The sequence below is a fragment of the Megalops cyprinoides genome, chromosome 2 (genome assembly GCF_013368585.1).
Source record: "Megalops cyprinoides isolate fMegCyp1 chromosome 2, fMegCyp1.pri, whole genome shotgun sequence".
In the NCBI taxonomy this organism is placed as follows: Eukaryota; Metazoa; Chordata; class Actinopteri; order Elopiformes; family Megalopidae; genus Megalops; species Megalops cyprinoides.
In genome coordinates this window covers 37,887,251-37,914,299 of record NC_050584.1, presented here as the reverse complement: position 1 = coordinate 37,914,299, position 27,049 = coordinate 37,887,251, and the positions used below count along the sequence as shown (strand labels likewise).

At 45.6% G+C, this 27,049-nt stretch overlaps 1 protein-coding gene across 13 annotated transcripts in view; it reads left to right on the top strand.

The window, feature by feature from the left end:
• Positions 1-27,049, top strand: part of ptprsa (protein tyrosine phosphatase receptor type Sa) — a 175,994-nt gene that overhangs the window by 66,328 nt on the left and 82,617 nt on the right. For all 13 annotated transcript variants that reach the window (XM_036520647.1, XM_036520652.1, XM_036520644.1 and 10 more), the window contains exons 3-5: positions 4,946-5,130; positions 17,309-17,454; positions 19,079-19,220. In XM_036520647.1, the coding sequence (XP_036376540.1) occupies positions 5,037-5,130; positions 17,309-17,454; positions 19,079-19,220 (382 nt within the window). In that variant the 5' untranslated portion in view covers positions 4,946-5,036. The remainder of the gene's footprint in view (positions 1-4,945; positions 5,131-17,308; positions 17,455-19,078; positions 19,221-27,049) is intronic.

Sequence of the window (27,049 nt, the reverse complement as noted above, 5' to 3'; positions counted from 1 at the left end):
GTGCAGTGCTTGCGAGGTGTAAGAACGACAAGAAAGGTACAAAGACAATGACTCTGAATACAGCTGGCCTTGATGGTTAGTGAATACAAAAACACATTACTAGAGTCAACTGGAGTGTCAAAGCTGTGGACTATAAAAAGATGTGGGCAGTTTTACCTGTGAAGATGGAGACAATGTACAGGGTTTTTGGGGTACAGAAGGCATAACATGCTGGTGATCAAGGACTCAAATTACCATGGCTGTTGTTAAGAGAGCTGTAGAGCGCCTCAGTTTCAATGTAGTATTCATGTCACATACATACTACATTGTCCTTGGGTCCTGAATAAGTAACAAAAATTTAAGAACTGTTGCGTGTTTGTTTGCATTTTGAATCTGCCAGTAGAATCATACTGTAACAGCACAGGAACTAACATATTAAGTGGATGTACAGCTAATGCTGTAGGGATGAATAAAATGCAGTTTTATCTGTTTAAATACATGCTTGGAAGGTAATGTACATTTAATTGTGCTCTAAATTGCTTTTGAGATAATGTGAAATGATTCCTGCAGAGCAGAACTTTAATCTTTTTATAAACTGCATCTTACACAAAAGACTTGCATTTGAAACATTTGTATTGAAGTCTTAGGAATTCAGTCTAGTCTGGTCTAGAGAGCTAAGTTCTGCTGGCTCACTCCAATATGATTCTACAAATATATTGTTTCTGTCTGGCCAGAGCAGATTCCTTCATCAGGATCAATTGCATTAAATAATAGGCTTGGGTAAAGCACACCGCACTGAGTCCAGGATACGTGGCTTGATGTGGTGGGTAATGATTAACCAAGAGCACAATGTCCAACAGTTAGAAGTTATAAAGCCTGGTCACCCAGCATGTCACAGGACAATCAACAACACACTCATGCACAATTAAATATGTTGCATCACTTCACTTAATAGTTATGGCTCCTTTGTTTGGCAAATGGTGATTTTAAAGAGACGACAACAAAAAGTGAGCTCTGTGAGATGAATAATCTGCTTTGAAATGGTGAACTGGTTAGGCAATCGCTCTTGATTGACTTCATCTTAAACATATGTAGGGGAAGAGAATCATCAGGGGCAGTGGTTAGCTTCCTTTGTTTTACCCTTATTCTTCAAAGAAGAGAGAGAAAAGAAGCAACTGAGAGAAAACTGTGGAGTTATTTTGCAGTTTCCTGTTTGTTTGTCAAAAATAGCTTTGAAGTCCTCCAGGAGTCAGATAGTTCAAACAGCTTTCTAAGACCTGGCCTCACCTCAGTGGAGCTGTCTCCAGGCAAATTAATCAGAATTGGGAAATAAAAAAAAAAAAAATAGGAGTTTCTCATCAGGCTAGAACTTGCTGCAGCCTCCACTTTCCATTCCCCTGATGGTGATATGAGGAACAGCCAATTCTGGCTTCTTTCTCAGTTCAGCCCACTCGTTCACACTTATTTCTGCCACACTTTGAAACGTTAAGATATTTCTTAACAGAATTTTCACCTCGCTTCTCTGTATGGTGTTCAGACTCCAGAATAAGAAAGTCCCATCACACACCCACTCTTCAGTGTGATGACATCAGTTTGCCATCTGTTGTGTGGGGGTTCAAGCCTGGGAGCTGAGGGGTGATCAGTGGGTGTCAGCAAAGGAATTCTCTTCTTTTTTTAAGCTTTCCCTGCACGTGTTTGTAAACATGAAAGTGCCTCTGTCTGATTGAGCCCTGATGGACAGACATACAGCACTTCGTCCCAGTGCTGGGGCCAGCTGGCTCCTTCCTGCGGCTCTGTAGACCTTGTCGCCCTGTGAAACAGCGCGTCCTCTCGCCGTTTGGTCCCGATTGATTTTCCCGCTACATTAACGGCAGAGCGCTGCACAGTTTTCCCTCCTCCGCTTTGGTCCCAGAAGGGAGGGGGTAGGGAGGGCTAGATGCGCTCTTCGCATTTGCCTCAATCTCTGAGCTACTCGCCCCTGTTGTCGTGAGCGAATTATTTGCTCAAGCGAGCACACGCCGCGCTGGGGCCTGGCCACGTCTCTCGGCCGCGCCGCCCAGAGCGCAGCCTGCCTCCGTTTGCCTGCGCATTATGATGGATAAACATCAGCGTGGGTTTTATAATCATCCATGATGGAAGAGTAAAGCCCTCAGTGACAAAACTGCCCCTTTGCACAAGGGATCCTGGCCATGTGTCAAGTCAGAGATCTCCCAAGCCTCTGCGTTTTTATGAGGAAAACTCCTACCATGGGTTTGATCTCCTTCAGACCAGCTAATGGACAGGAACAAAGTCCGTGTGGCTGTGGAGTGTGGCATGGTGCTTGGTTGGCACAGCTGTGGCATGCAAGTATTTTTGTTGTCCTGGGTGAAATTGTTTCTGTAATTAATGTTATTTTTTATTATTTCAGCATTTTTTTTCCCCTGAGGCCTGACTGCCTGCCAGCCCTCCCTCATCCCTCTCCTCTGAGCTGAGAATCAAATGGGTTAGCATTAATAATGCATGAAAATATGCTGGGTTAAGCGCCTGCGTGTCAGAATGGGCAGCGCTGATTACATGTGACTGCTGGAATTCACAATACAAAAGTGCCATCTTGGGACCAGAGTGGAGTGAGAGGGAGGCGGGAGGGAAATATTGAAGGGGGTACCAAGGGAAGTGAAAAATTTAAGATACGCAATGTAGCGATACAGCCATTTCTCACTTGTTGCTGTATCAACATCCGGGGTGTCAGTCCGATGTCCAGCCTCTGTATTCTCACAGTGAAAGATAGGTCTAGAATATTCTACCAGTGTTCATAGGTCAAAATTCCAGCATGGAGGTCTTCCTTTGTATTCAGCTGCGGTGCGAAGTATGACCATGTCCCAGCCTTTGCAGGGCAGCTGTCTGTGTGCAGAATGCATTAGTGAGACACAGATTGCCGGTGGATGGAGGACTTTCAAGGAGGGACAGGGGAAACGAAGGCGAGGGCAGCTTTAGACATGCTGAAGATGCTGCTTCCCCGTGTGCCTCATTTCACTTCTCTCTACCGTTTTACTTTCGTTCTGTTGGCTTTTTTAAAGTGGGTGATTAACCCTGCCAGCAGCGAGCATTGGGTTTTTATCCATTGATCTGTATCTGTTTGAGCCTCGCCTGGGTGTGAAGTGCTGTCAGCTCCCCGGGAAAGCTCCCTGTGCATTTACTTGAGCTCATATTTTTGGAATGAGGTGATGGCAGCGAGGTAACGGCAAAGCCTTGCTCTGCCTCCAGACACAGTGTGTAACCTGTGAAGGCTGTGCGCCTCAGCGTGAATTTTACGCTTTTTACAATTTTACAAGTTTACAACTTTTAGTAGAGTTTCTACTTCCCTCCTTCAAGGCCACGCTTACATGTATGCGATACGGCTCTGGTTGAAGTGGATGCTTCACGTAAATCCATCTGTTGGCCATGTGGTACTGTGCTGATGCTGACATCCCGGAGGAATGCGGGCCAGTCGAGGCTGCATGATCTCCACGTTCCGCAGGGCGGCTGTGGGTCTGTCCTTCTTGCCAAACAGAGCTCTGCACGTTCTGCAGGTCTGACACACTTGTGTAGTTTACACCAGGACAGGGCATGGCAGGACTCTGAGTAACGGCTGACAAGAAGCCTGAGAGGGACTTGGATGTCCCTGTCTCCTTGGCTGCTCTCCACCCTTCCATGAATGCCTGCCCTGCCGAAACATATCAGCAGCTGTACTGTGCTTAAGCGAACAAAAGGAGAGAACTGACTCAAGTGTGCTCTGTATGTATCCCATTGTTGCAAACAATGATCTTATGTGTAATAAAAGCCCCCTTGAATGAAAGAGGCCACAAAAGATCTGCTGTTGAAATTTGGCACTCCAGTTTCTAATCCGTAGGTTGCAGTCTGAGCGAAGCGCCCTCCAGCTATGGGGTAGAGTCCATTAAGCCGGGTCTGCGCTGAGCACAGTAGCTGCACCTCACCTGTTTCCTGTTGCAAGCCATGTGCTCTACAGCTCTCTGACTGCAGACCTGTCTGCTCTACTGTTGGGCGCTCAGCAGGCTCAGGGTGTTGAAGCTCCGCAGGCGAGTTTCAGATTCTGGCCCATAACTCAGGGAGCTCCACGTCGAGCAGAAAGTGGGGCAGACAGGCGCGGTGTCGGATCCCGGCCCCGCCCGCTCATCACTTTGATCTCTCGTTGTGAGAGGTAGATGCGCTGTGAAAGCTCATCAGCAATAGCTCCAGCTCATTCCTCCTCGCTTCCTTCGTATTGAAATGTTAAAGACGGCTCTGCTGGGCTCCCAGAAGCCATTTGGGTGATTTCGTATGCATGTCTTTTTTTAGTTTTTACTTTTTTAATTAAAGTGTGTATAACTACAGACTATAATTCTGCTTGCTGTACTCCTCAGACATATCAATGGGACTGCTCCTGATGCCCACGTGTGCTGAAGGATTAATGGCAATTTGGCTAAAACAAAGAAACGCTGCCTGAAAATTAGCAGGCCACCTAAATAATTACAAGATCTGTGGATAAGCAAATAATGACAAGATCCTGGGATAAAACCAAACTAATTATGAGATGTGAAAAGCAGTTAATTAGGAATCAGAGACACCAGCAGCACATATCCCTGCGTCAGTGCAGCTGTACTGGGATGTCTTTCTTTGGTGCACTGTGGCAAAGGGAAACATTTCATGTCATTACAAAATGCCTTTATCTGTAAGTACACTCCAGCCTTGCTTTAGATAAGCTTGCACTGGAGCTGCATAGTGTAAATTTGGGTAGTTTTAAAGAAGTGTCCTTGACTGTTTGATATTGCAACACAGAAACAATAAAGAGTGTTTTTCATGCGGTTAGGGTGGGGTATGGGATCTTGTTTAGCAGTAGTCGAGTTGAGTGGACAGGCCTGCTAGTCTCTGCTGCACTGAGCAATCCTGCTTGTTTTTCTGTAAGGGTGACAAATTGATTTATGTTTCAATTTTCCTTTTTTCCCCACAGAGTGCCAAGATATCCTGTGTGAAGCCCCCTCCCCCCATCTCCTACTTGTGGGGCCTTGGTTCTCCAGCCAGGTCAAAGGTCATCTCTGAGCATGCTGCCCACCTGCCGCCCCCCCTGCCTACCAGTCCTGGTGCCCCTGGCGGCCCTGCTCCTGTCGCTGCTGATGACTGGCTGCAATGCCTTATGTAAGTCCCTCTACTATTCGCTTTTGTTGTTGGTGATGGTGCGTGCTCGCCAGAACGCAGATGGGATGAGGCCTGCGTGCCTTTGTGCTTCTCTGTCTGTCTGTCTGTCTGTCTGTCTGTCCTGCCATCGCCCTTGCTGTCACCAAGGGAAGAGGCGCGCCCTCGTTCGCTCTGAAGCTGCGAGGAAGGATTTGCTCTGCAGCGTTTCTCCCTGAAGATGGGTTTAGAGACGCATTAGAGAACAAAGCGGAGAGCACAGTGAAAATAAGAGACAGCGTGATAAATAAGTCAGAAAGGCTTCCCCCCGCTGCGCTGAAGACAGTGTCAGTGTTCTGAGCAGGGCCAGGAGGAGCTGCGGACGAGCTTTGCTCTCTGCATTCCCCTTCCGTCTCGCCCTGTAATGGGAGGGTTTGCCGTAGCGTGACGGGGGGGGGGACAGGAGTGAGGACACGTGTGACGGGGGGCGGTGAGAGCTGCTGCAGGGTGCACTTGGCCCACCGCCACACGGAAGGTCATGTGCAACGGTCATTTGGGCCCCCCACCAGAGCTCTCCTGCTGCACTTGGGGGCTGCAGTGGTAGAGCTGGGGCGTGACTGATGCCTATCTCCGCTTTTGTCTTTATATCAGTCCATACTCATCTGTCTGGACGTTTATCGTTAATCTTAATCTTGTTGATGTAGTCTCCTCCCCATCTCACTCTTTCCCTCTCTCCCTCTCTCTCTTTTTTCCCTCTCCCCCCATCTCCCCTTTGCTGTGTTTATTCTGCTGTTTAAATAGCGGTTGCAGGCATTTGACTGAGGCTGATTGATTTGGCGGTTTTGTCTCCCTCTCCCTCTCCTTCGCTCCCTGTGGTCAGTAGCTCCCTGCCCCATCCCTGTCAGCTCAGCCCCTGGGTATGGTAGCTCTCTTTGTCAATCCATCCCTGCCTACTTATGCCTGTCAGCAACTACTCACCTCCTTCAGCCTGGTATTTTCCTTTCTGTTTCCCTGCCTCTTGAACAGCTTTGTGTAAAACCCTGCAAACAGTCAGCAGAGGTCAATCAGCAGGTTTCCCACAATGCTTCACTGGGCCCCTGAGCTGTGATCTAATCCCTCGGCCCCCTTCCTCCTCCGTCCCTCCTGAGTCAGTCACAGGTCACCACTCTTCCCCCATTCCTCAGCTCTAATTGTCGACTCGGGCTTGATCCATATGCCATGCTTTGGTGGCTCAATCGCTTCTGGTTTTTGTTTTTGATTCCACTTCCCTGCTGCTTTTCTACATTATGCATCCCCCACACATACACCTCTCTTTTTTAATCACACCTGCCCACTGTCTTACAACTACAATGCCTGACTAGCACCGTGTTCAGGCTCACCCACACCACTGTTGAATGGCAGTTATACTCAACGCTGTCCTCAGCCCGGCCAATCATACGGCATCCTCAGCAAGTCCACCCCCATCCCAGCCTCCTTCCTCCCACATCCTAAGCCCTTTCCTGTCTCCTGTTTTAGACACACAAACAGCATGTGTGGGTGTGTGTTGGGACGTGTGTATGTGTGTGTGTGTCAGCTCACTCAATGATTCCTGATTTGCCTTTGTGGGAAGGATGATGTCATTCCCTCACAGTCTCTCTCCCTCCCCCTCGTCTTCACCCACCTTCCCCTCCCATCTCATAAATCAAAATGTGAAGGAGACATTTTTAATCAAAAAGAAAAAAAAAACATTGAATAAATCATCCCCACGTAATGAAGCCCTGGGCTTGTTTGTGTGTGTGCGTGTGTGTGTGCGTATGTGTGTTTGTGTGCTTTCAGAGGGCCTCTGCATATATTTTGCTAATGCAAGGAGAGTGACATCCCTCGTTTAAGGGGTTGGGAGAGTGGGAGGGAGGGGAGGTGCGCAGAGTCACCTTCCAATGCCAGGGGTTGATAGGGAGAAGCCCCAGCTGCCAAAAACCTGCCAGGGAGCGCTCTTTCAATTCTGCCCAATGCTGGGTTCAGAAGCAGCTCCCTGTGGCGTGGACCCAACTGGTCCCCAGCTTTCCTCCGGTGCTGTCGGACCAGACAGACTCTGGACGTCTCACAACTGTCCTCCACTGTCTGTCGGCTTCTTTTCTCCGCACTCCGGTCACAATGGCCTCTATCCTGCTGGCTGCTTATCAAGTGCAAGCACCTGTGCCAAGTCTCTCCTCTCCCAATTGCTAAGCAGACAGACGTGATCCCTGGATTGTGTGGTTGTTTGGACCTGGTGGCGGCGATCAGGGAGGTCCGGTACATGGTGGCGTCAGAGGCTGCGACTAGAATAGTTGAGATGTGGCAACATTAGCACGATCGCCTGCTCCCGGGAGAGAGATGGTGCATTATTAAAGGCCACTGCCTGCAGGGGACCGGGAGCAATTTCCACAGGGCTTTCCATTTCCTCCCCTGCTCCCCAAAAGCCGGGTGCCTCCCACATATCCAAATTCCTGGGCCTGCTCTAAAATAAAGCCAGCACAGTGCAGCCAGGGTGTGTCTGACAGTCTGACCGCATCACCCAGGGCTATTACACTGTCTGCCCTCTGACCTCCAACCACGGGACACCACGGGATGGTGGGGGAAAAGAGGTTTAGCCTGCCACACTGCCCAAGCTATTTGCAGTGGAATATGTTCTGTCGTTGTCTTCTGCACCTTTTAGATGTCATATCCTAGGTTATGGTCAATTCATGTGGTAACGCTAGGCAATTAGTCCAGCTGTTGCGTACCATGTTTTTATGCTAATATTCTAAGGTAAATCCCAAAACCACCACTGCAGTGCAGGATGCACAACTTTTGTCTTTATTGCCGCATTATACTTTCATTTTAATAAAGCACAATACTATATTTGAATATTTATTTCCTGGGTTATTTATTCTCTTCTCCTTGCAATCTTCCTAAGAGGCTGTGTCCTGCCTACGTCCTAGCCTACTCCTCTAATTGTAATTGACTGGCGCTGAAAGTGACAGGGGCAATTTCAATAATTTATTTTCCTTTGAAGCTGCCAAGTGAAAATTTCAGGGCCGTGGGGAGTCTTTTTTCCTCCTCCCTGCCCTGTCTCTTTAAAGGAATTGGGTTTTTTCGTTCGGTTCTCATTGCCCGTCTCACTCCTTCCTACCTTCTTCTAGACTCATCTGACTCACTGCACTGCAAGGTTGCACTGTTTATTTAGTGATTCACTTTTAACCAGTCTCTTTTGCCAGTGGTGATTAAAAAATAGCAACATGTAATGGTCTGGAAAAGGACGGTACAATTTTGTTTGTTTTCTCAGTTTGGGAACGTCATCTTTTTTGAAACATGATAATTTGTTTTGCAGTAAAGGTCTTTTGGTTTCAAAGCAAAAAACGAAATGAGATTGCCACCTTACAAACATTAGCATTTAGTTCCCATTCATTTCTCTGAAATACAACAGTCTGAATTGCCCTTCGGTGTGTTGACAGAGCTGTACTACCACAAGTAACCAGCAGATGTCCCCATAACAGATACTGTTTACCAATTTGATGCTTTTCTCCCCAGCCAGCCCTGTGTTCATGTAATGCTAAACAGTGATTAGTGATTTAATTAAATGGTGAAATGTTTGTTTGATTTCAGTGGGGTGGAGGAACAAATTGTCTTCATTTCCACTTGATTTTCATTATTGCCTGCTTTGTCCTACTTTTCTCAAATCAAATATTGTACTAGCATTCAAATTGACATTAAATAAATCAACCAAGTAGCATGTCTAATGTCATAGTATGCCAAAATAATTTATGCGTCATTTTACACTGACATTTACTTAGTATTGATGCACAAAAGGAATAACACTACAGTGATATATACATGGGTGTGTGAACAGTTTATGTGGTAGTGAATGGATAGAATCTGATGTCTATAGGTAAATGTTTAAAATCTCCCTGTTTTGCCTATTTGGTCTCGTAGGTGGCTGGACCCTGGTGCTCACATCCTTACTTGACCAAGGTCTTTTTGCTCTATTGAGTTTGAAACTGAAAGTTTGGTACTTTGTTGTTTGACATCTGCTGGTAACTTGATGCATGGGATACAGTTTCTGCCTCAGTTGAATAAAACCTCTCATAGATGAAAGGAATTTGGGCAGAGAATGGGACCAGATTGACTGGAGAACAGAATTTTATTGAACTATCCTAATCTGTGCTTTTGTGCTATGGGCAGATTTGTTGTGCACGAGCTGTTTAAGGGTGTTTTAATGGTAATAATTATCAGAGAGATGTACACTAATAAATGCCATGCTTCCCTCCTCTGCATGAGAGTGGGAAGGGGTGAAGAGGTGGTCAGTCCCTTTTCCGTATGTTTCACTCCATCCCACGGTAGAGCTTCTGATTAGATCTCACTGGAGGGAGTTTGACAGAGCGCTCACTTGATTGAAGGACATTTAAAGCCATTTCGACTCACTGACTGCACTGATCTCAGCAAGAGGTGGTCTTTGAAATTTTAATGTTCACACCACTCCTTTTCCTAAACCTTTCATTTTCACATGTTTTGAAGCCTGTTTATTTACAGATTAAAAATAAGTGTCATTTACGTTTTTTTTTATTTTTAAGAAGTGTAAGATGGATGTTAGTGCTAAGCATTAAGTGTTACAAAGTATTGATTGATTGATTCACTTGCATCATGTACCAGTTAAACAGTGAAGCTAGAAATTTGTGAGAAATTTCTGGGAATGACACGTGTCATATTTGATAAGGAAAGGGTAGCTAAACATTTCATCAGAGTTATGGCTGGCTGCTTGTGAGCATGCCCTGCAATACCCATGGTTAAAAAATAGTGACGTGACATGGTAAATTTGTGCCTTGAGTGTGTTCTCTTTGTCATTGGGAACAGTAAGGGCACCTGCAGCCTTGTAAATGGGATTCGTGCGGACTGACTCAGAACGAAAGGGAGCTGTGTGTCTCTGTTGGCCACATTTTCACTATCCCTGTCAGTGCATCAAGGATTGTTCCTGTGGCACTGTAGGATCGGGGAGGATAAGATATCAAAAGCAGTGCCGCTGAGGCCTTTATTATTGTTCTTTTGTTTCCACCTGGTGCCTGATTGCTCACTGATTCTTTGTTAAGTGAAAATTTCAGTGTTTCAGTCCCATGTGCCTGGGAGAATGTTTTTGTTCCTAAATTGTGTTGACTTGCATGATTTGCATTTTTGATTATTCTGTCTCTCAAAAGGGAGAAGCTCATATGGAGAGGGATATTAGAGTGATAAATCCCCTTTTTCATTTGAATCCATTTTTTAATTTGTTTTGCATTGAAGACGTTTGTTGGATACTAGCTATTAAATCAGAAATACCAAGTGCTTTGAATCTGTCACAGCAGCTGTGTGTTTAAAACAATGGTGAAGGTGTTATGATTTCTGAATGTGCATTATCTCCTGAAGTTTTGAATCAGTGACGTCCACGATATTTGTTATAAAACCAAATATCACTCTTATATAGAGGATTCATTGGTGAATACACTGTGTTTAAGTTAACTGTTATGTCTCAAGGTATCATAGAAAGTGTGCCTGCTTGCTGTGTTTTGTACTGCTTGCAGAGAAGAAATGAACTCATGCACACTGTGGGGTATATGCATGAAATTTACCTCAACGAAAATGGAGGCGCTGCTGGTTAGCAGTGTAGAATACTAGCCGTTTACCAACACCTTTGGCATTTGCCGTTGAAATATGTTTATCACTGTCTATATTTCTGATTTTCTAGCCATTAATATGGTGTGTAAAAGGACATTGGCTTACAGTGACATTTACGTTAAAATCGAACAAATGTCCATGTATGGTCATAAGTGGGTGGAAAGGGGAGTACAGTTGATTACCTGGTGCAAATAAGTATGAGTTGTGTGTTATTGATTGTATGTTTTCAGTTGTTTGAAATAGCACTACCTGAAGAACAGTTGTTAAATAAATGTTGTACACTCTCAAGCATTTAGCATTATCACTGTAGCATAGCAAAAACTTAACCAATATTAATGTTCACAGCTGCTAATTTTCAGTCACAGAGGCCTTCCTCAGTGTGGAATGAGAGATACAGTGTTTTGTCTTCCACCTGAAACATTTCATGTGAGTGAAATCAATTATACAATTATCCTGTCTCTAAAAATCCTGTGAAAAAAATAAGTCCAAATATACATACATGCAGAATATGTGTTTTTCAGTGTAATATTTTTTTTACATGATTAATTACAATATGTAATTGTATCTATTTGTATTTTTTCTTATACACAACCACTTATATGCAACCAGAACACAAAGAAAAAGCAAAAGTTGAGTGATTCCTCTAATAACTTTAAGACAAACGAGTAATAATATAGTCTATTGTAATATAAATGTTTCACTTTTTTGTGGAACTCACCATCAGTGGGAGATATTGCGCAGTTATCTTAGATTATTATATTAAGTTTTTAGACACTTTTCCTCCGACAAATTGCATATTGAACATTGTATCAGCAAAACGTACTCAATGTCATAGGTAGAGAGGAGCATAGAACATTCATTCTAGCTAAATAATTTATCCAAGTGATAGCTGAATTCACTGATTTTTTGACGATTGCACAGAAGGCACTTCTCGTGTCACTAGAGGACATTGAATTTAATCTTGTCTTGATCTGAAACTATTCAATGTTACATTTTTATTTTAGGTTGCACTTTATGTCCGAAAAATAGCATCATGAAATCAGCTTCTGATTAGCCAGCAGTGGACTGTCTGTGTCAGTGGTTGTGATGTGCAGTTTGCATACTGTGGCAAGCAGGGGGTTTCCAAGGAAACAATAAGCTTCACCAGCAGAGATGGAAAGTACACCCTGGTCTCTCACTCCACAACATAATTATGGTACCACATCCCCAAAAAACCCCCCAAAAGCCCCCCCCCCCCCCCACACACACACACACACACACACACACACACACACACACACACACACACACACAATAAAAGAGCATGCCCACAGACTCCTTACTCATATGGTTACACCTCACCTTTGAACACCAGTGGGTAGAAATTTCCTGCTGCAGTACCGCCATTGTTTCATACAGTGGAAGACCAGTGTCCTCCCCTCCCTTGAAAACCTCTTGCTTGCCTCAATACAACCACCATCACACCAAGGTTAGTGTAATGCTTACAAAACTTTCAAAAGGACACATTATTGAGAGGTGAGGTAGAAAATTATGCTGTCTTTAAAATGGTAAGATCAAATTAAATAATAGAGCTAATAATAAAATAATATAGCTAGTTGTGTCACAAATGCCCATCAAAACTAAGTTGCTAGCTGCCGGTACGTGGTAACATTACTCAGCTGCCACAGTATATTGTGTGTTTAAAAGTAAATAAGCATCAATGTGGCTCCCTTTCACTAGCAAGGATAATAAGGAGTTGATTGTAGTTTAAAGGTGCTGCAAAATCTGGATATTATGTTTCTTTGCCTACCTACATGTGGCAGCTTTTGCTGTCTATTCTCTGAACCTGCCCCCTGTATTCCAACAGCATTGGGTTTAAGTGAGATTGGTTTCTCTTCACCTTCCACACTTTCTCTCTGCTGCATTTATCATACATTCCCAGGATATTGGGCTCTAAGATGAAGTCCCGAGTCCTCTATAGCTGTCAGCAATTGCAGGTGAACGTTTTATAAAGGGAGTCAACAAGTGTCAAGTGCCTAAGTGAATGACATTAAATTGTTTCCATTGCCTTGAATCTTTAAGAGTTTGAGACCGTTTTGAAGTTGGCTGCCCTCTTAAACTTAATTTTCATTTCCCCTGTGAAATATTACTACTTGTTTTCTACCTGTTAACATGTACTTAGTCCTTTTTTTTAACAGTCTGTGCCCAAAAGAGTGGTTTCAATGGGACCAATTTAGGAGCCATTACAGGCGTACCACTTTTGGATGTAGCATTTGTGACAGGGCTGGATGCTGCAGAGGGTTTAATGGGGGAAAAACGGAAGGGGACACTGGGAATCAGAGGCCCAGGAGGCCTTCTCTCACCGATGTGACAGACTCCTGAATGTTTCCGCAGGCCGATGTTGGGTGGCATGCTGTCAGTTTTTTTGCCCACGTCGTCGCGAGCACAGCAGGCAGTGTTAGGGAGGGGACTTGATGGAAGACAGGGGGTGGCATCATTATCTTGCATACATGGGAGAGGTGTTCTGTGGTCCCAGAGGACGTCCCTGCCGCGGCCAGTGGGAGGGGTGCAGTTCGCTCATTCTGATTTCCTGTCTGACGTTCTGCCCGGGCATATCTGGGTGAGGAAATGCGGCATCACCTGGAATGACCCCCATCTACCGCCTCCTCCACACGTGGATCACAATTAACCTGTAGTAATAACAGCAATTAAAAGGCATCATTTCATTTTCACGGCCGCTATTCTTGTACCAGCTTGCAAAGACAGGATGGCTCACAGAGTCTTCATAGCCAGCAGACTTTACATGATAAATTTTTATTCCCTTGGCTTTGAACCTTGTAGACTAGTGGGAGGAAGTAAGGAAAATAAAAATCTCATAAACAGGTCTATCCTGGGGAAATACTTTAACAATAACCTTTTCCGGGCTTCCATTCGATCTCAACTGAGACCTCAGTTTGTTTCTCCTTCTCTGTTGGGTCTCAACAGCAGTCGATTAGCTGGTGCCAGGTAGCGAGTGTGTCTGAGAGAGGGACAGAAAATTCAACAGATTTGCGAGACAGGCTTGTTTCCATAGTGATGGCTCAGGCCAGATGAACCCCCGAGAATCCCGACCTGGTGGATTGTCTTGGTCCTGGGGCTGGGAGAGTGATACGCCTGGGCCAGCTCCACCACGCAGGGGGCCGTGACAAGGCGAGGCCCTGCTGAGATCTGTGGACATGTTCCTGCAGGGAACGAAAGTATCACAAGATGTGTTCATGGAAGCCAGTCCTATGAAAAAATCTGCTTTTCTACTGCACTGTCCCTCAGAAATGCGCAGAGTCTCTGGGGCAGACAGAGAAATAGTATGAGCAGACTGTGTATGGAAAAATAAAAAAAATCACAAACATTTTTTTTGTCCGCATTTTTTGTTTGTTGTTTTCCTTATGTCTCAAAATTAAGAAAGACTCCTTAAGTGTTTTTTTTTTTTCTTGGCAAAAATCCTTCTAATTCAAGTTAAGTATCCTGTAATTGGGCTTTGTAATATCTGACGGTAAAAGGAAATTAAGAGAGGAGAGAATGATACTTATAATACCATGAAATGTTCTTTTTCGCCCTCCAAATAAGTGTCAGTCAGCTGTGAAAGGTGGCTATTTTAAACAAGATGGATGACAAGGAGCTTTCCCCCCCCACTGTCCTCTGACCAAATCACTGAATGGGTTGATGCAAACCCATTTGGATCCTCCACTTTCCCAACTCTTTCCATAATGGACCCCTTTTAATGCTTCAAATGCTTTTTATCGATTATAGTGTTAGACATAATACCATTATTTGTCACCCCCACTGTCCTATGAAAAGAATGCAGAAAAACTGCAAATGGAGTTTCTAGGACTTTCCACATGCTGTGCAATAAAATGAGATGCTAGTGGTGCAGTTTGGAATAGGAGGCCCCCTCTCCTCTTATCTGGACAAACACAGGTACAAGGCGAAAGAGGATGACACATCTGCAAAACAAGGGCCTGCTAGCTCAGTCCGGTCACCTCCATGTCGGCAGCCTTGCTTGCTGCAGTCTCTGTGAAGATAGCCCCCTCACAGCTGGGGTTATTTCTGTCTGGACCTGGCTGCCCGCACAGACGATAAAACTCCTATCTGCGCTTATCTGTAAACTGCAGTAAATTTCTTCATTTGGGAGAGGGATGAGGTATGAGGTGGAGGGAGGGTGTGTGTGTGTGTGTGTGTGTGTGTGTGTGTGTGGTAGTCACTCCATTCTCCAGGTGTTACACGAGGTTGACATGTGGACATGTGGTGTGGCCCTTTTGTTTCGGCCTCTGTTTTTGGCGATTGGGGATAGGCTGGTTCCACAAAGCGCTGCTGACCCTCGTGTCCTTTAACACTTCAGCAGGTTGACAGGGCTGCTTGTGCTGACCGTGGCGGCTATTATTCCCTGCATAACTCCCCCGAGGAACCACCATGTCAAAACTGACAGCCATTTCTTTTTTTCCTCCTTCGTGCTTACTGCCGTTTGAAGGCTGTGTGCCTCGATAGTGCTTCATTCATCGCCATTGCCCAGCACTAGAGCCTGTGTCCTCAGCTGCACGTAGACTACAGCCACAGACCTACAGCATTATAAGGCATGCAGGGCTGTGGGCGTTAATTTACTGGGTACAAAAGGCTCTTCCACCTTCCCCATTTCCTTTGAACATTGCCAGTGATTTAACTGGTGAAGGGGGCCTGTACTAAGTTCCTGATTCATACATGTGGCAAAAGCTTAGAAGTGATAGGCCATTCACTTTGAAAATACTCTCACCTCTGTCTGATACTGTGGTTTAAATGACCTGGTTCAATGTGTGTATAGGGGCAGGGAATCCAATCAGAGCAACCTATTGTTTCTCAAGCAGTAGCTGTTGTAGCTACACTTCAGTTCTCCTTCACAAGCAAAGGGGGAGGGTCACAGTTTCAGAGAGGCCACACTGGGAAATAGAATTGTGCAACTGTAACTGCAGAATCCACATCCTAATTATATCCTAATTTGAATTGTGATTATATTGATCTGTCACAATATGTTATCACACATTTTGTAATAATTACATGAAATGATTATCAGAAAGGTCATGAATATTTTTGAATTTTCATTTCTCCTTTCTGGTAAAAGATAATAGAAGAGGGGAATGGTTTTCAAAAGAGCAGTATGATGCTGTAGCAAACCATCCTTCCACCAACATCACAGAGTGTGAAATTACCTCACAGTATTACCGAGTATGAGAGAGACAGGGATGCAGGTAATTCTGCACTTTCTGTATACGAGAGGTTGTCAGGCAGTGTCGCTTTCTTATACACTTTATGCTGCACTTTATTCATTCACTGCAAGCTGTAATGTAAGTGAGCTACAGTGGTCCATGTGAGGCACATTGGGTTGGGAATAGCCTTAGTCCCACCCAGAGAAAGCCCTGGAGTGGGGGGGTGGCGTGGAAATCAGGAATATCTGCTGAGATCTCATTTGAGGACACTTGCTCACACATTTCTTGGGAGAATGAATCGAACTTTTTGCACAAAAGCACCAGTGTCTTGAAGGTTCCTGTCTTCTTTCAATCCCAGTCCCTAAAATAAAAAATAGGCCCTCTCGTTCTTGTGTATTTATCACTACCTCGAGGATCAGGCAGCCTGTGGACTGTTAATAATTAATCTGATGTGTGCGCCGGCCGTTTGATCATCCCCGCACATCTCTGCGTTTTGGATTTTAACGAGTTCGCTGAGAGAGCTCCCTCTCATGTCTAGTAGTGTTGCAGCTGACCTCTCGCCCATCAACAGATGAGCTGAAATGACACATCCAAGGGAAAAGAAAAGCTGTGGTGTTATTTGATGTTCTAGGGACCTGCTGTATTGAGTCGCATAATAAACCAGATCCCTGTTTAGATGTACCCAGGATTCTGATGCAGAACAAATTAATTTATAAACACACCTCTGAGCATTAATCCCCACACACTTTTAAATGCTTGATGCTTTATGTCCTCAGTGCTTTTAAATGCTTTAAATGCAGCTTTAAACACAGTAGAGTCCATGGAATGCATCATTACCTTCTTATCCTTTATCTACTCCTATTTGCTTTCCTCTCGCACAGTTGGTGAGAGACGTGTGTGGGTTTAGGATGTGCATAGTGACAGGGGCATAAAAATCAAGACAGAAGCTCCAGCATTTTATTATTCATTGCTTCATTAAATTATTCATGTTGGCGTCAGCGTGTCAGCGCGCGTTGTCTGTAGTGTAATTACCGCCATGTTGATACATGGGCGCTTCCCGTTTGTACAAGCAATTGAAGGCCCTGGCATTCTGCAGTCCAGAGTCTTTGTGCAGCATGAATGTGTTCGATTCAGCAGCTGAGGAACTGCAAGGCAAGCTCGGCTCTCTTTCTCAGATGCTGTTTTCTGTACTAGCACTCTGCCAGTTGCTCTGATGTGCTCTGCACGCGTGTGTGTCCAAAAATGAAATTACACTCATTTGCAATTTACGAGCGGTCTGTAACGAATTGGGTTGGCTTCAGCCACACGGTCACACTAACACGCTTTTTCCCGGTCTCCCCTTCTCTCCCTCGCCCCCCTCCCCACAGCTCCCCCTAGGTTCACAAAGGTTCCCGTCGACCAGATAGGCGTGTCCGGGGGTGTGGTCTCCTTTGTTTGCCAGGCCACGGGTGACCCCAAGCCCCGTGTGAGCTGGAACAAGAAAGGGAAGAAGGTGAACTCCCAGCGCATCGAGGTGAGTCACGCCCTCCCAGCACACACACACACATGTCCACTGGTGTGCTGACAGCAAGGCCACTTCACCTAAAATTGGCAAGTCAGTGGGCACGGCCTTAATAAGCACACCATTTTCTGCTGGGTAAATGCACTGTTTTGTGCTTGATACCACTGAAACAATTGCAAGACGTCAAGCACTGGAAGAGCATTGCAGCAGTCTTTGTAATGGACTGTGTGGACTCTGTCAACTTCTTGTTCCAGTACACCAGTGCACTGCTGTGGTTGGCTGGTATTTATTTTTGCATAAATGAGCTGTGCTTTATTTATGATGTATGTTTGTTGTTTTTCTCTGTTGGAGCACAGATGGCTGCTGTAAAGTCTTGATTGATGCTCAGTGTGCCTTAATTAAAACCTCCTCACACTCACAGCGCTGACAATGCACTGCGAAGATGGAGCGCTTGCATGAGAGGGAAAAAACACTGCAGTGATGAACGAATAAATTTTGTTTTGCGTTCTCCTCATGCCGTACGTTACAGACCCAAGGGTATATTGAACTCTGGCTCAAATTATCATCTTTCCTGCATTTAAAAGTAATTTTGCAAGGGGTTAGATTTCATTTAATTTTCCCTCTAGCCTTTGCTTTGATATTGATCTACGCTCATAGACCAGCACATATACAGGGTGCTGTTTCTCAGGAATGTTCAGACTTCAGATGGATGGAAACCATGGTGAAAACTGCTGACGAACAAAGGCCATCACTTCTGCGTGCTACCAAATGTTCATGTCCCTTGTGCGCTCTGCCTATAACAGTCACACATGGGAAAGAGTACAACAAATAAAAAGAGAACCTCAACTATGCAGAATCTACACTGTAGATCTTTTTTGCTGCTGTAGTTGTGACTTTTTACATTATTTGCTTTGACAAAAAAAGGCTATAATTCACTCGTCAAAGTTAAATTCATCTTATACAGAATGACTTTAATGGTGCTGGCTCAGGCACTGCATATCAAAAACAGAAGAAAAATAAATAAATAAATCAAATAATTTGTTTCAAAAAACACAACGGTATGGAACCAACCTTGAACAAATCTGCAGCCAAACTACTCACTTGCCAAAAAGCATGACTCCTCCATCAACACACCTGTATTTAACCACTGCCAATTAAGGCAAGTGTGACTAGTTATCCATTTGATGATCCAATCAGACACACAACAACAGTTACAACTCAAGCAATTAACATGCTGGAAATTAAGCTGATTGAATTAGATCAGTCATTGATCTATCGATTCATAGATGGTAAATTGATTGGTACAGGGATCCCATTAAAATATATAAAAACGTTTAATAATTAACAAACAAAGACATTAACAACCATTAATAGTTTTTTAGGAAAACTGAAAACCCCTCATTCACAGTGACTAACACTGTTTTGGAAGATCAAAGATAAAATAAAATGATCAAGACTCAGCAAGGGTCATCACAGTCTCTAGTATATATTTCTTCTCTCCTAGAATGAAAAAAGTGATAAAGAGCACAGGTAGGCAGAAACAAGTAATGGGATTGCAACTCTGGATCCCGATTATGGATTCTGAGTTACAGTATTGGCACATGCCCTAACGGTGTGCGGCTCTTGCCTGGCGCAGACGATCGAGTTCGACGAGGGCGCGGGGGCTGTGCTCCGGATCCAGCCGCTGCGGGCGCCGCGGGACGAGAACATCTACGAGTGCGTGGCCGACAACAGCGAGGGAGAGGTCACCGTCACCGCCAAACTGTCCATCATCAGAGGTGAGCGCAGTGCCCACCCGCAGCACAGCCAGTGATGAGGTCACTTATGAGGTCCCACCACAGAAGCCTAACAAGACAGAGCCATTACAGGGCTGGTCCCTCTTGTCCCGATCATACACTTTAACAGATGTACGTGTCAGTGTGTGTGTGTGTGTGTGTGTGTGTGTGTGTGCGGGATTACCTTGGTTGATTCTTTGATTTACCACATATTTTCTCACTGATTGCGGCAGTTACAAAAAATTGTAAAGGACTAATCAGGCTTTGGTTTAGAAGACTGATGTGTTGAGATATTAATTTCCTTAGAGCAGGTCGTTTTTTTTTTTTTTCCTATGGATGGTCATTGTCCAAGAAGAAAGGGGCCTGATTAATTGCATACGGGGACAGTGTGTAGCAGACAGATGTGGGGACAGCCCGCAAGTGACAGAATCAAGCGGCAGATACTTAGAGAGTGAGTGACAGTATCTTTCATGGCAGGGAATAGCACAGGAGGGGAGGAGACAGATAGGAGAGAGCTAGAAGAATGGAAACTGACAGGGAGAGAGGAGGAAGCCATAACAGAAACATGAGAACGAAACCTTCCACGTGAAAACTCAAATGTCCTGTACTGCTGTACACAATGTAAATGTATTTTAATGGAATGTTAATGCATTGCACAAAGATATGCTTAGACTGGCAGTGTTGCCGCCTGACAATTACACTGTGTAATTAGATCATGTTTAGCATCATTGGAATAACATTTGTATAACTAAATTCTGTGTTTCTAAAAGGTAGAAATCCTTTTGGTTGATACATATATGTTAGAGCATTTTTTTCTGTACATAGTATGTACCCTTTGCTCAGATATTCAAAAAACTTCACACTGCAGAAATTTAGAAAGTATGAAGTATATTATAATGCCTTCCAATACATTTGCATTTGAATGTTTGTCAACATAGTTTGTAGTGTTATTATCTGCCTGGGAGATGCATTTTTCTCACAGTCCTTACATGAATAGATATATCTTAGAAAATGTTTGGGGCAAAGGCGTCTACTTTATCTAGACTCAATTAAGGACAGCACTGACGATCCTGGTCCCAGAGTGTTCCTACAATCCGGCACTGGTGTTGGGTATGGAATGTCTCCACCCTGCCCCTTCCGAGAGCAGCCAGGCTTCTGTTCTGTATGGACAAGCCTTTGGTTATTTATTTATTTCCTTTCTCCTAGTCCTTGCCATCTGCCTTATTACCGCTGAATCCTGGACTTGGCAGCTTGTGAGCTCCTGCCTGGGACTCAGCCCAGCAGAGGGTTATTGCTGGGAGCCCAGTTTTACATGAAAATCCGGGCTTTGGCAGGGCCCAGGCGGCTGCGTAAGACGTTGCAGGCCTGATGCTGGGGGAATTGCCTCCTGCCCATCTGCTCCAGGCCTGTCGTCACTGCGCTATCAGCAGAGCAGGACAGGCTGGGACAGGGCTCTGAGGGGTGGGCAGAGTGCTGCGATTTACACAGGAGCACAGGAGCACTCATGCACACACACACACACACACACACACACACACACAAACAGAGAGCGGTCTTTCTAAGTAAGAATGCAGGCAATCTGTGAAGCCCCCTCCCCCCCCATCTCCATGTGTACGGTGTGTCGGAGTCTCTCTCTACCCCTTCAGGTGGCTTCTGAGCAAGGGGAAGGCTTTGCTGTAATGGTCCCTGCTCTGTGACGTCTCTGCTCAGTGTTGTGCTTGAGAGCCTTTAAACAGCCTGAGGAAAGTGTGCCGAATATCTAAGAACAGCCATCTGCCTTTTGCTACATCTAGTCCCAGGAGAGCTGTGGAGGAATGAGGAAGAGGCACCTGTAATCGCCAGTACTCTCTCTGTGTCTTGCTCTCTTGCTACCTCTTTCTTTTTCTTTTTCTCTTTCTCTGTCTCACTGTCTCTTTCTCTTTCTCATTCTCACTCTCTTCACCTTTCTCTCTTTGTTGTTTATCTCTCTTTGTTTTCTCTTTGTCTCTCTATCCCTCTCTCGGCTTGCTGATTCTGGACTGCTCTTTGCCCCTGGCACTGGGCCCGACTTGGCATTCTGTCACCCCCTCCGACCCTGGCGCTCAGACACGGCTCAGGCCCGCACAAACAGCAGTCCAGCTCCAGCCATCTGTGCAGTCACCCACAGTGTCAAACCTATCCCCCCCCCCCCCCCCAGCCCCTGCCTAATCCCTGTCTCCCCCTTAAAAGAGGGCCCTTTGGCCCTAGGATCTGCATAGATAGGGCCTGTGCTGTGGACACGGCTGACCTTTCGCAAGCCCTGCTGTTGATTTCTGCGCCCTGTTCTGGACAGGAGAAACACTGGTGGCTTTCTCACATTCTCTCAGGATACTTGCAAGGGTTAAAAACGCTGGTGTTTGGTCTTCTGGGGGGCGGGAGTGCTTTGTGACCCTGCGTCTGCTAGGCGCGGGCGACATGAGTCTCGTTAGCACAGGAAAACAACAAACCCACGGTTAGTCTGGGCTCAATGGTGCTGGTGCTGGTGTGATCACGCTTGCTGTTAATTGGCCGTTTCCCTGGAGGGATTTTTGTTCCACCGCCCTCATGCAATTTTAATTGGACAGCACTGACCCTCCACTTGCAAAAAAAATATTTTACTGGTCCCCATCTTGCCACCTCCGCCTTGGCAGGGTTGCTTGAATTTTTTTTCATCCTTTTGATTAAATGTTATTATATAAGTTTTGTAATTCTATTCCTGTATGTACTTTTATTTTTTTATAGCATGGAGTTATTTTCCTAGTATGGCACGAAAGCAGCCAGTTTTCCTTGATTTCAAAAGGTGTACTGACACAGTCCCACAGTCCCACTGAAATCGTATATTTCCAGTGTTTTTCTTTTGTTTGACCTAACACTGCATTCACACATTTAAACCCAGCTGACACTACCCACATCCCTCATTCTTTCTGCAACCCAATCTACCATGGAAAATACTGGGTCCTGGAATCCCAGCCATTTTTAATTAAACGCCTCTGTGCATTAACTGCACCTCCCTCAACCCTGAGCAATAAATATTAAAGAATTAAAAGCAAGAGGGGCAGATGCCTTTGCTTACAGCAGAGCCCAAAGCTGTTCTTTTCTGCTCTCAGTGCAAAAGAACAGTGGATGCCCTGCCCCAGGGGGTGCTGGGTATTAGCAGCCATGTGTTTTTAAGGCTTGTCGTGAATGATCTGGAGCAGCGGAGTGTGACTGATTATTACTTGGTTTGTATTCCTCCAGAAAGCCTGTGAGTGGTGGAAGAAAATGCATAATCATGCATTAGAGTTGTGGGTTGTTGGGAGCTGGGTTGCTTTGTGGATGCCATTTCTCTGTAGTCATAGTAGGAGAGCTGCAGGGCATGCAATAGCTGTGGACAGGTGTTGTCGGACAGGTGTAAGGCCAGTGACATTTGGTCCTGAAGGTCAACGCCCTTCCTCAAATCGCCTTGACTCTTTTGCAGTAGCTTTCATGTGCATCACAGTTGCACTCAGGTTTCTTTCCTGCGTTTCTCTCACTAACACTAGTTTGCAAAGAATGACAGACACTCAATCAGAATGTGGTCATCTATTCAGGTGCCTGAAGAGGTCGTGGAACTATGAGTGGAGCTGATGTGTTTTTTGAGAGAGAAATTACACGAATGCATTCAAAGGTGAACAATGACCAATTGTTTGCACTGTGTGCAAGGGAGTGTGAGAATTGTAGACTGAGAGTCTGTGTTGAACCCTCCCCCCCCCATCCCTATGCTTACCAGCTTCTATGCTGCTGCCCTCCCCTTTCCCCTTCTTCTTCATTTCCCTCTCCCCCCTGTTCATTGATCGCCTGCTCAACCTTATCCCAAATAATCTCTCTGTCTGTGGCTGATCCGCAGTCTGTCAATACGGGGCTGTGATTAGCAGTGGCTGGAGAGACGGTGGGTGACACAGGGGCACAGGGACTCCTGGGGTCTCTGTCTCAGCACGCAGCTTCACCTCTGCAGCACACAAAGCCCCGGCGTTTATCGCACCCTCACGCACCCCTCCCACCTGTTTATCTGGTCAACCCATTTTAGAATTTTTTCGATTTTTACCGTGTAATGCCCGCCGCTAGTCACTGAGATTCATGATCCTTTGAGCCCTAGTGCTTCGAGAGTTTGAAAGATGGCTTTCTCTGGAAATAAAAGGTGATTCAAGCTCCTATCTAATCTGTGGCTCCCATTAGGTGATTAATACTCAGGTTTGAACATAAGAAGGAATCTACAAGATCTCCTGTGGACACCACGGATCTAAAGAAGGCTTAGCTGAAGCTGAGACTGAGCACTGATCAAATGAATGTGGACCAGCCGTGTATCAAAACAGGAAACTGCATTCTTACAGGAAACTGAGCTGAGAAACTGGCTCTGGGGATGCTTTCAGCTCTTGACACTTTGGAATCAAAACGTGGTGCTCAATGCTCCCATAATAATACAGATACTTTGCTTCAGTGATAAATTTCTAAAGTTCATTAGTACTGCAAGTGTTTTTATTTGCAAAACCAAACATACCATGCATAATATCGTGTCACTGCTTTGACAGACTAATGCCCTTTTGGTGCTGAAGCATGCTGCAGTGCTGAAGATAGTTACACTGCATTATGTTGTGTGTTGTGAGGATGTCTTCTCCAGAGTCAGTCTCGTTGTTAAAATTCAAAGCAGTTCCATTGAAAGCCAGCCATACAATACTTGCGTACAAACGAAGAGCATGCATAAAAATGGTATTTAAATGCTGTATGTTTATCACTGATTATGTTTGTTTGAAGCTTTTTTACATGCTGCCTTAGGTACTTACTATAATGTAATTCTGAAGAAAGGAACCCTTTCATCTTTCTGAAATTGCTCAGTCAGTTGTCAATAGCTATAATAGGAATATGCAGAATGTACTGTTGAAGAATTAAGGACAGCATGTACGCCAGTGTGTGTTTGTGTGCTTATGCATGTGAGTGTGCAGCTGATTGTTTTCAATTGATCATGGTCCTCTGTGGCTGCTGGATAGTTCCCCCCTGCCAGGGCAGGTCAAAGTCCACTGCACCCCAGCAACTGAATTAATCATGACCCTGATTGGCTGGTTAATGTGCCACAGTGAATTCTGCATCGACTGTAATGAATTGGCAGTGAATAGCAGTTAATGGATTTTGCCTTTTGCCCCTTTGCATGGGGAGAGGGGCTGGTGGAGGTAGCTGGGAGAGTAAGTCATGGACAGAGCAGGTGGACGGTAACCATTTGCAATAATGAGTAGCTGATGAATAATCAACACTCTGGAGAGCTGTGTCAACCCACTCTCACTGCTTTTGAACTACCTGCTGAAGCTCTCACCTTGAATTATCTCCCAGCTTCCGCCACTGTGTACCACACTGAAGACTGGGAGGAAGACAGGAGGTTGGGGGGGGGGGGGGTAAGAGGAGGAAAAACAATCTCTCAGGATAGGAGACGGGCACAATTTGATGAAGTCTGATCTCGGATCATATCAACAGACGTCCAGCTGTATTTGCCTTGTGTATTATCCACATTTCGCCTTCATAAACAAGCCTGTTCTCAGCGCAGCAGCCTCCTCTGCTCCCTCGTGCATAATGCATTCGTTTAGCGCATTAGGATCAGGCGAAATCTATGGACTCTGTCATGGGCATATTTGTGCAATCCATTATTAATGCTGGCCCATTTTAAAACTGGAGAGGTGATTGTGCGTTTGTTTACCTGCTCCACTACTGTGTGACACATGCAGGTACACATTATTAAAAGGAGCTGATACTTGGCAACCAAGCTTGGATGTGCCCGCTTGGATGGCCTATATTTATTCCACCAGCTAATGACACCCCGTGCATGGATGCATTTAAGGTGTAGCGGGTAATTGGCAAAAAGTGGAGAAGGATCTCTGCGGCAGTAAGGGAACAGATCAACACCCCCACCAGAAAGTGAGTGTCTGTTTGATGACAGGTTTCTCTCCTCTTAATTTCTGGTGGGCTGCCATCAGCCCGGAAGAACTCGGTTGATCCCGATCAAGTGTCGCTCCGGGTTTACGGAAACGTATGTGATGCCAAAATACAGGGTGCGGAAATGGAGACGAAGTGCGAAAGAGAAACGAGCAGGGGAGGCGAATGATTTGTATACTTATGGGCACCGGAGCGCAGACGTCGCAGCAATCATGAGCAATCAGCGCAAGGATTTCCCTGCCCCTTGATCGCCCATCGTGCGGAGGCTCGTGAAATAAAAGTGACAGGTCCCCACCCCTCTGCTGCCTTTCCTGTGCCCCCCTGCCTGGGGAAAGAGGGCTCTGAAATTTCACAGTTCAGCCTCTGTCTCACTGGCTCCTCAGAAGAGCCGCTGGGAGGAAATTCAGCCAGACGGGAGTTTATGGCCCTCCAATCCTTTGATCCCTGGAACCTGGAGAGCAGTAATCAGGCGTGATTGGTGGGGGATAAATGGCTGAAACTCGGATCTCCGGGGGCAGTAAGCTTTCCGAAATTTCCCCATCGATTCTAGTAATGCCTGTTCAAGTAGGGTGACCTCACACCCTGTCTGTGAGCTGTGGAGGAAATAAGAGGAGAAATTGTTCAGTAGATTTTTTTATTTCTGTTGTTTGATTCCCTGCTTTTTTTAGGAAAGTTGAAGTGGCCATTGTATGTTCCTCCTTATTCTGAGACGGAATAGAGTGTCTGTGCTTATCAGTTTACCAGATAAGTGCACTGGTTCACTGTTCTATTGTTTGCGGTTTCAAGTGCGTTTTTGACTAGTTGTATTCTTTTCTGATGTGGTGTCGACTTTTAAAACTCATCTTCCCCTGTTATTTAGCCTCATTCAGAGACAAAAAATGTCAAAGTGCCTGCATTGGCCTGAGCGCCAGGCGTCTGTGTGACTCAAGGAGTCAGAAGGCAGCGATCAATGGCGAGTCGAGAGCAGAGACGGGCTGGCAGCCGGAGCGGCGCCGGCGCGGAGAGGGCCCGTGCACCTTGGAGAGCCCAGCCCATGAATAAAGAGGAGCCAAGGGAGCGGCCCAGCCCCCGTCTTCATGAATAAACATGACCCTCTCTGTGCTCGGCGAGGGGAGTTTCGCTGTACAACACAGGGGTCATGGAGACGACCACCGCCACGTTTGATTGGCCCCCCCCCCGGGTCCCCGGGCGCACGTCACATCCGAGAGGGAAAGGGCCAGATTTCTCAGAAGCGATAGCTCCGTGGTTCCGCTCCATTTACCCTCTTGGCTCCCTGCGAAGTGCTCTCGGGGTAGGTTATGAAACCGTGGCACTGCCACGGCTCGGGTATGTTTGCAGGACATCATGGACTTCCTCCATTAAGTGTCATTTTCCTCACGTTCGCAGTGAAGAAGGTAAAATGGCGGGAGCAGAGGTACAGCGTGTGACGGCCATATTTCCCTGATTATGGAACTTCTGTTCTGGAGTGGTTCCTCAGGCTGACTGGATTCAACAGGAGCTGTTAATATTTAAGGAAGTATCACCTTCTCAGCCTCAAAGGGCATGCTGCATGCAAGTTGTGTTGCTTTAGCCTGGTGTTTCGCTGGCGCTAGATTTTTTCCTTACAGGCAGCCTTGGCACTAGACCATGCGATCTGAACATCTGTTCCTCAAGTGCTGTGCTTTCCTTACCCCGTTTTTTAAATTATAAACTTCTGCCTGTGATCTTGTTTTAAGTAACTGCTGCTGACTCGCTAATACACAGTGTTTCTGTTCAGCAGTGCTGTGCCAGACCATTGTGAACAGTGGGGACAAGGACTTGCAGGAACTCTTACCAGAGATATGCCTAGCCATCTTTGTGGACGGCCTACGGGGAATCTTATTTTGGAATCCTTCATTTTCTTTTAATGTTCTGTACCA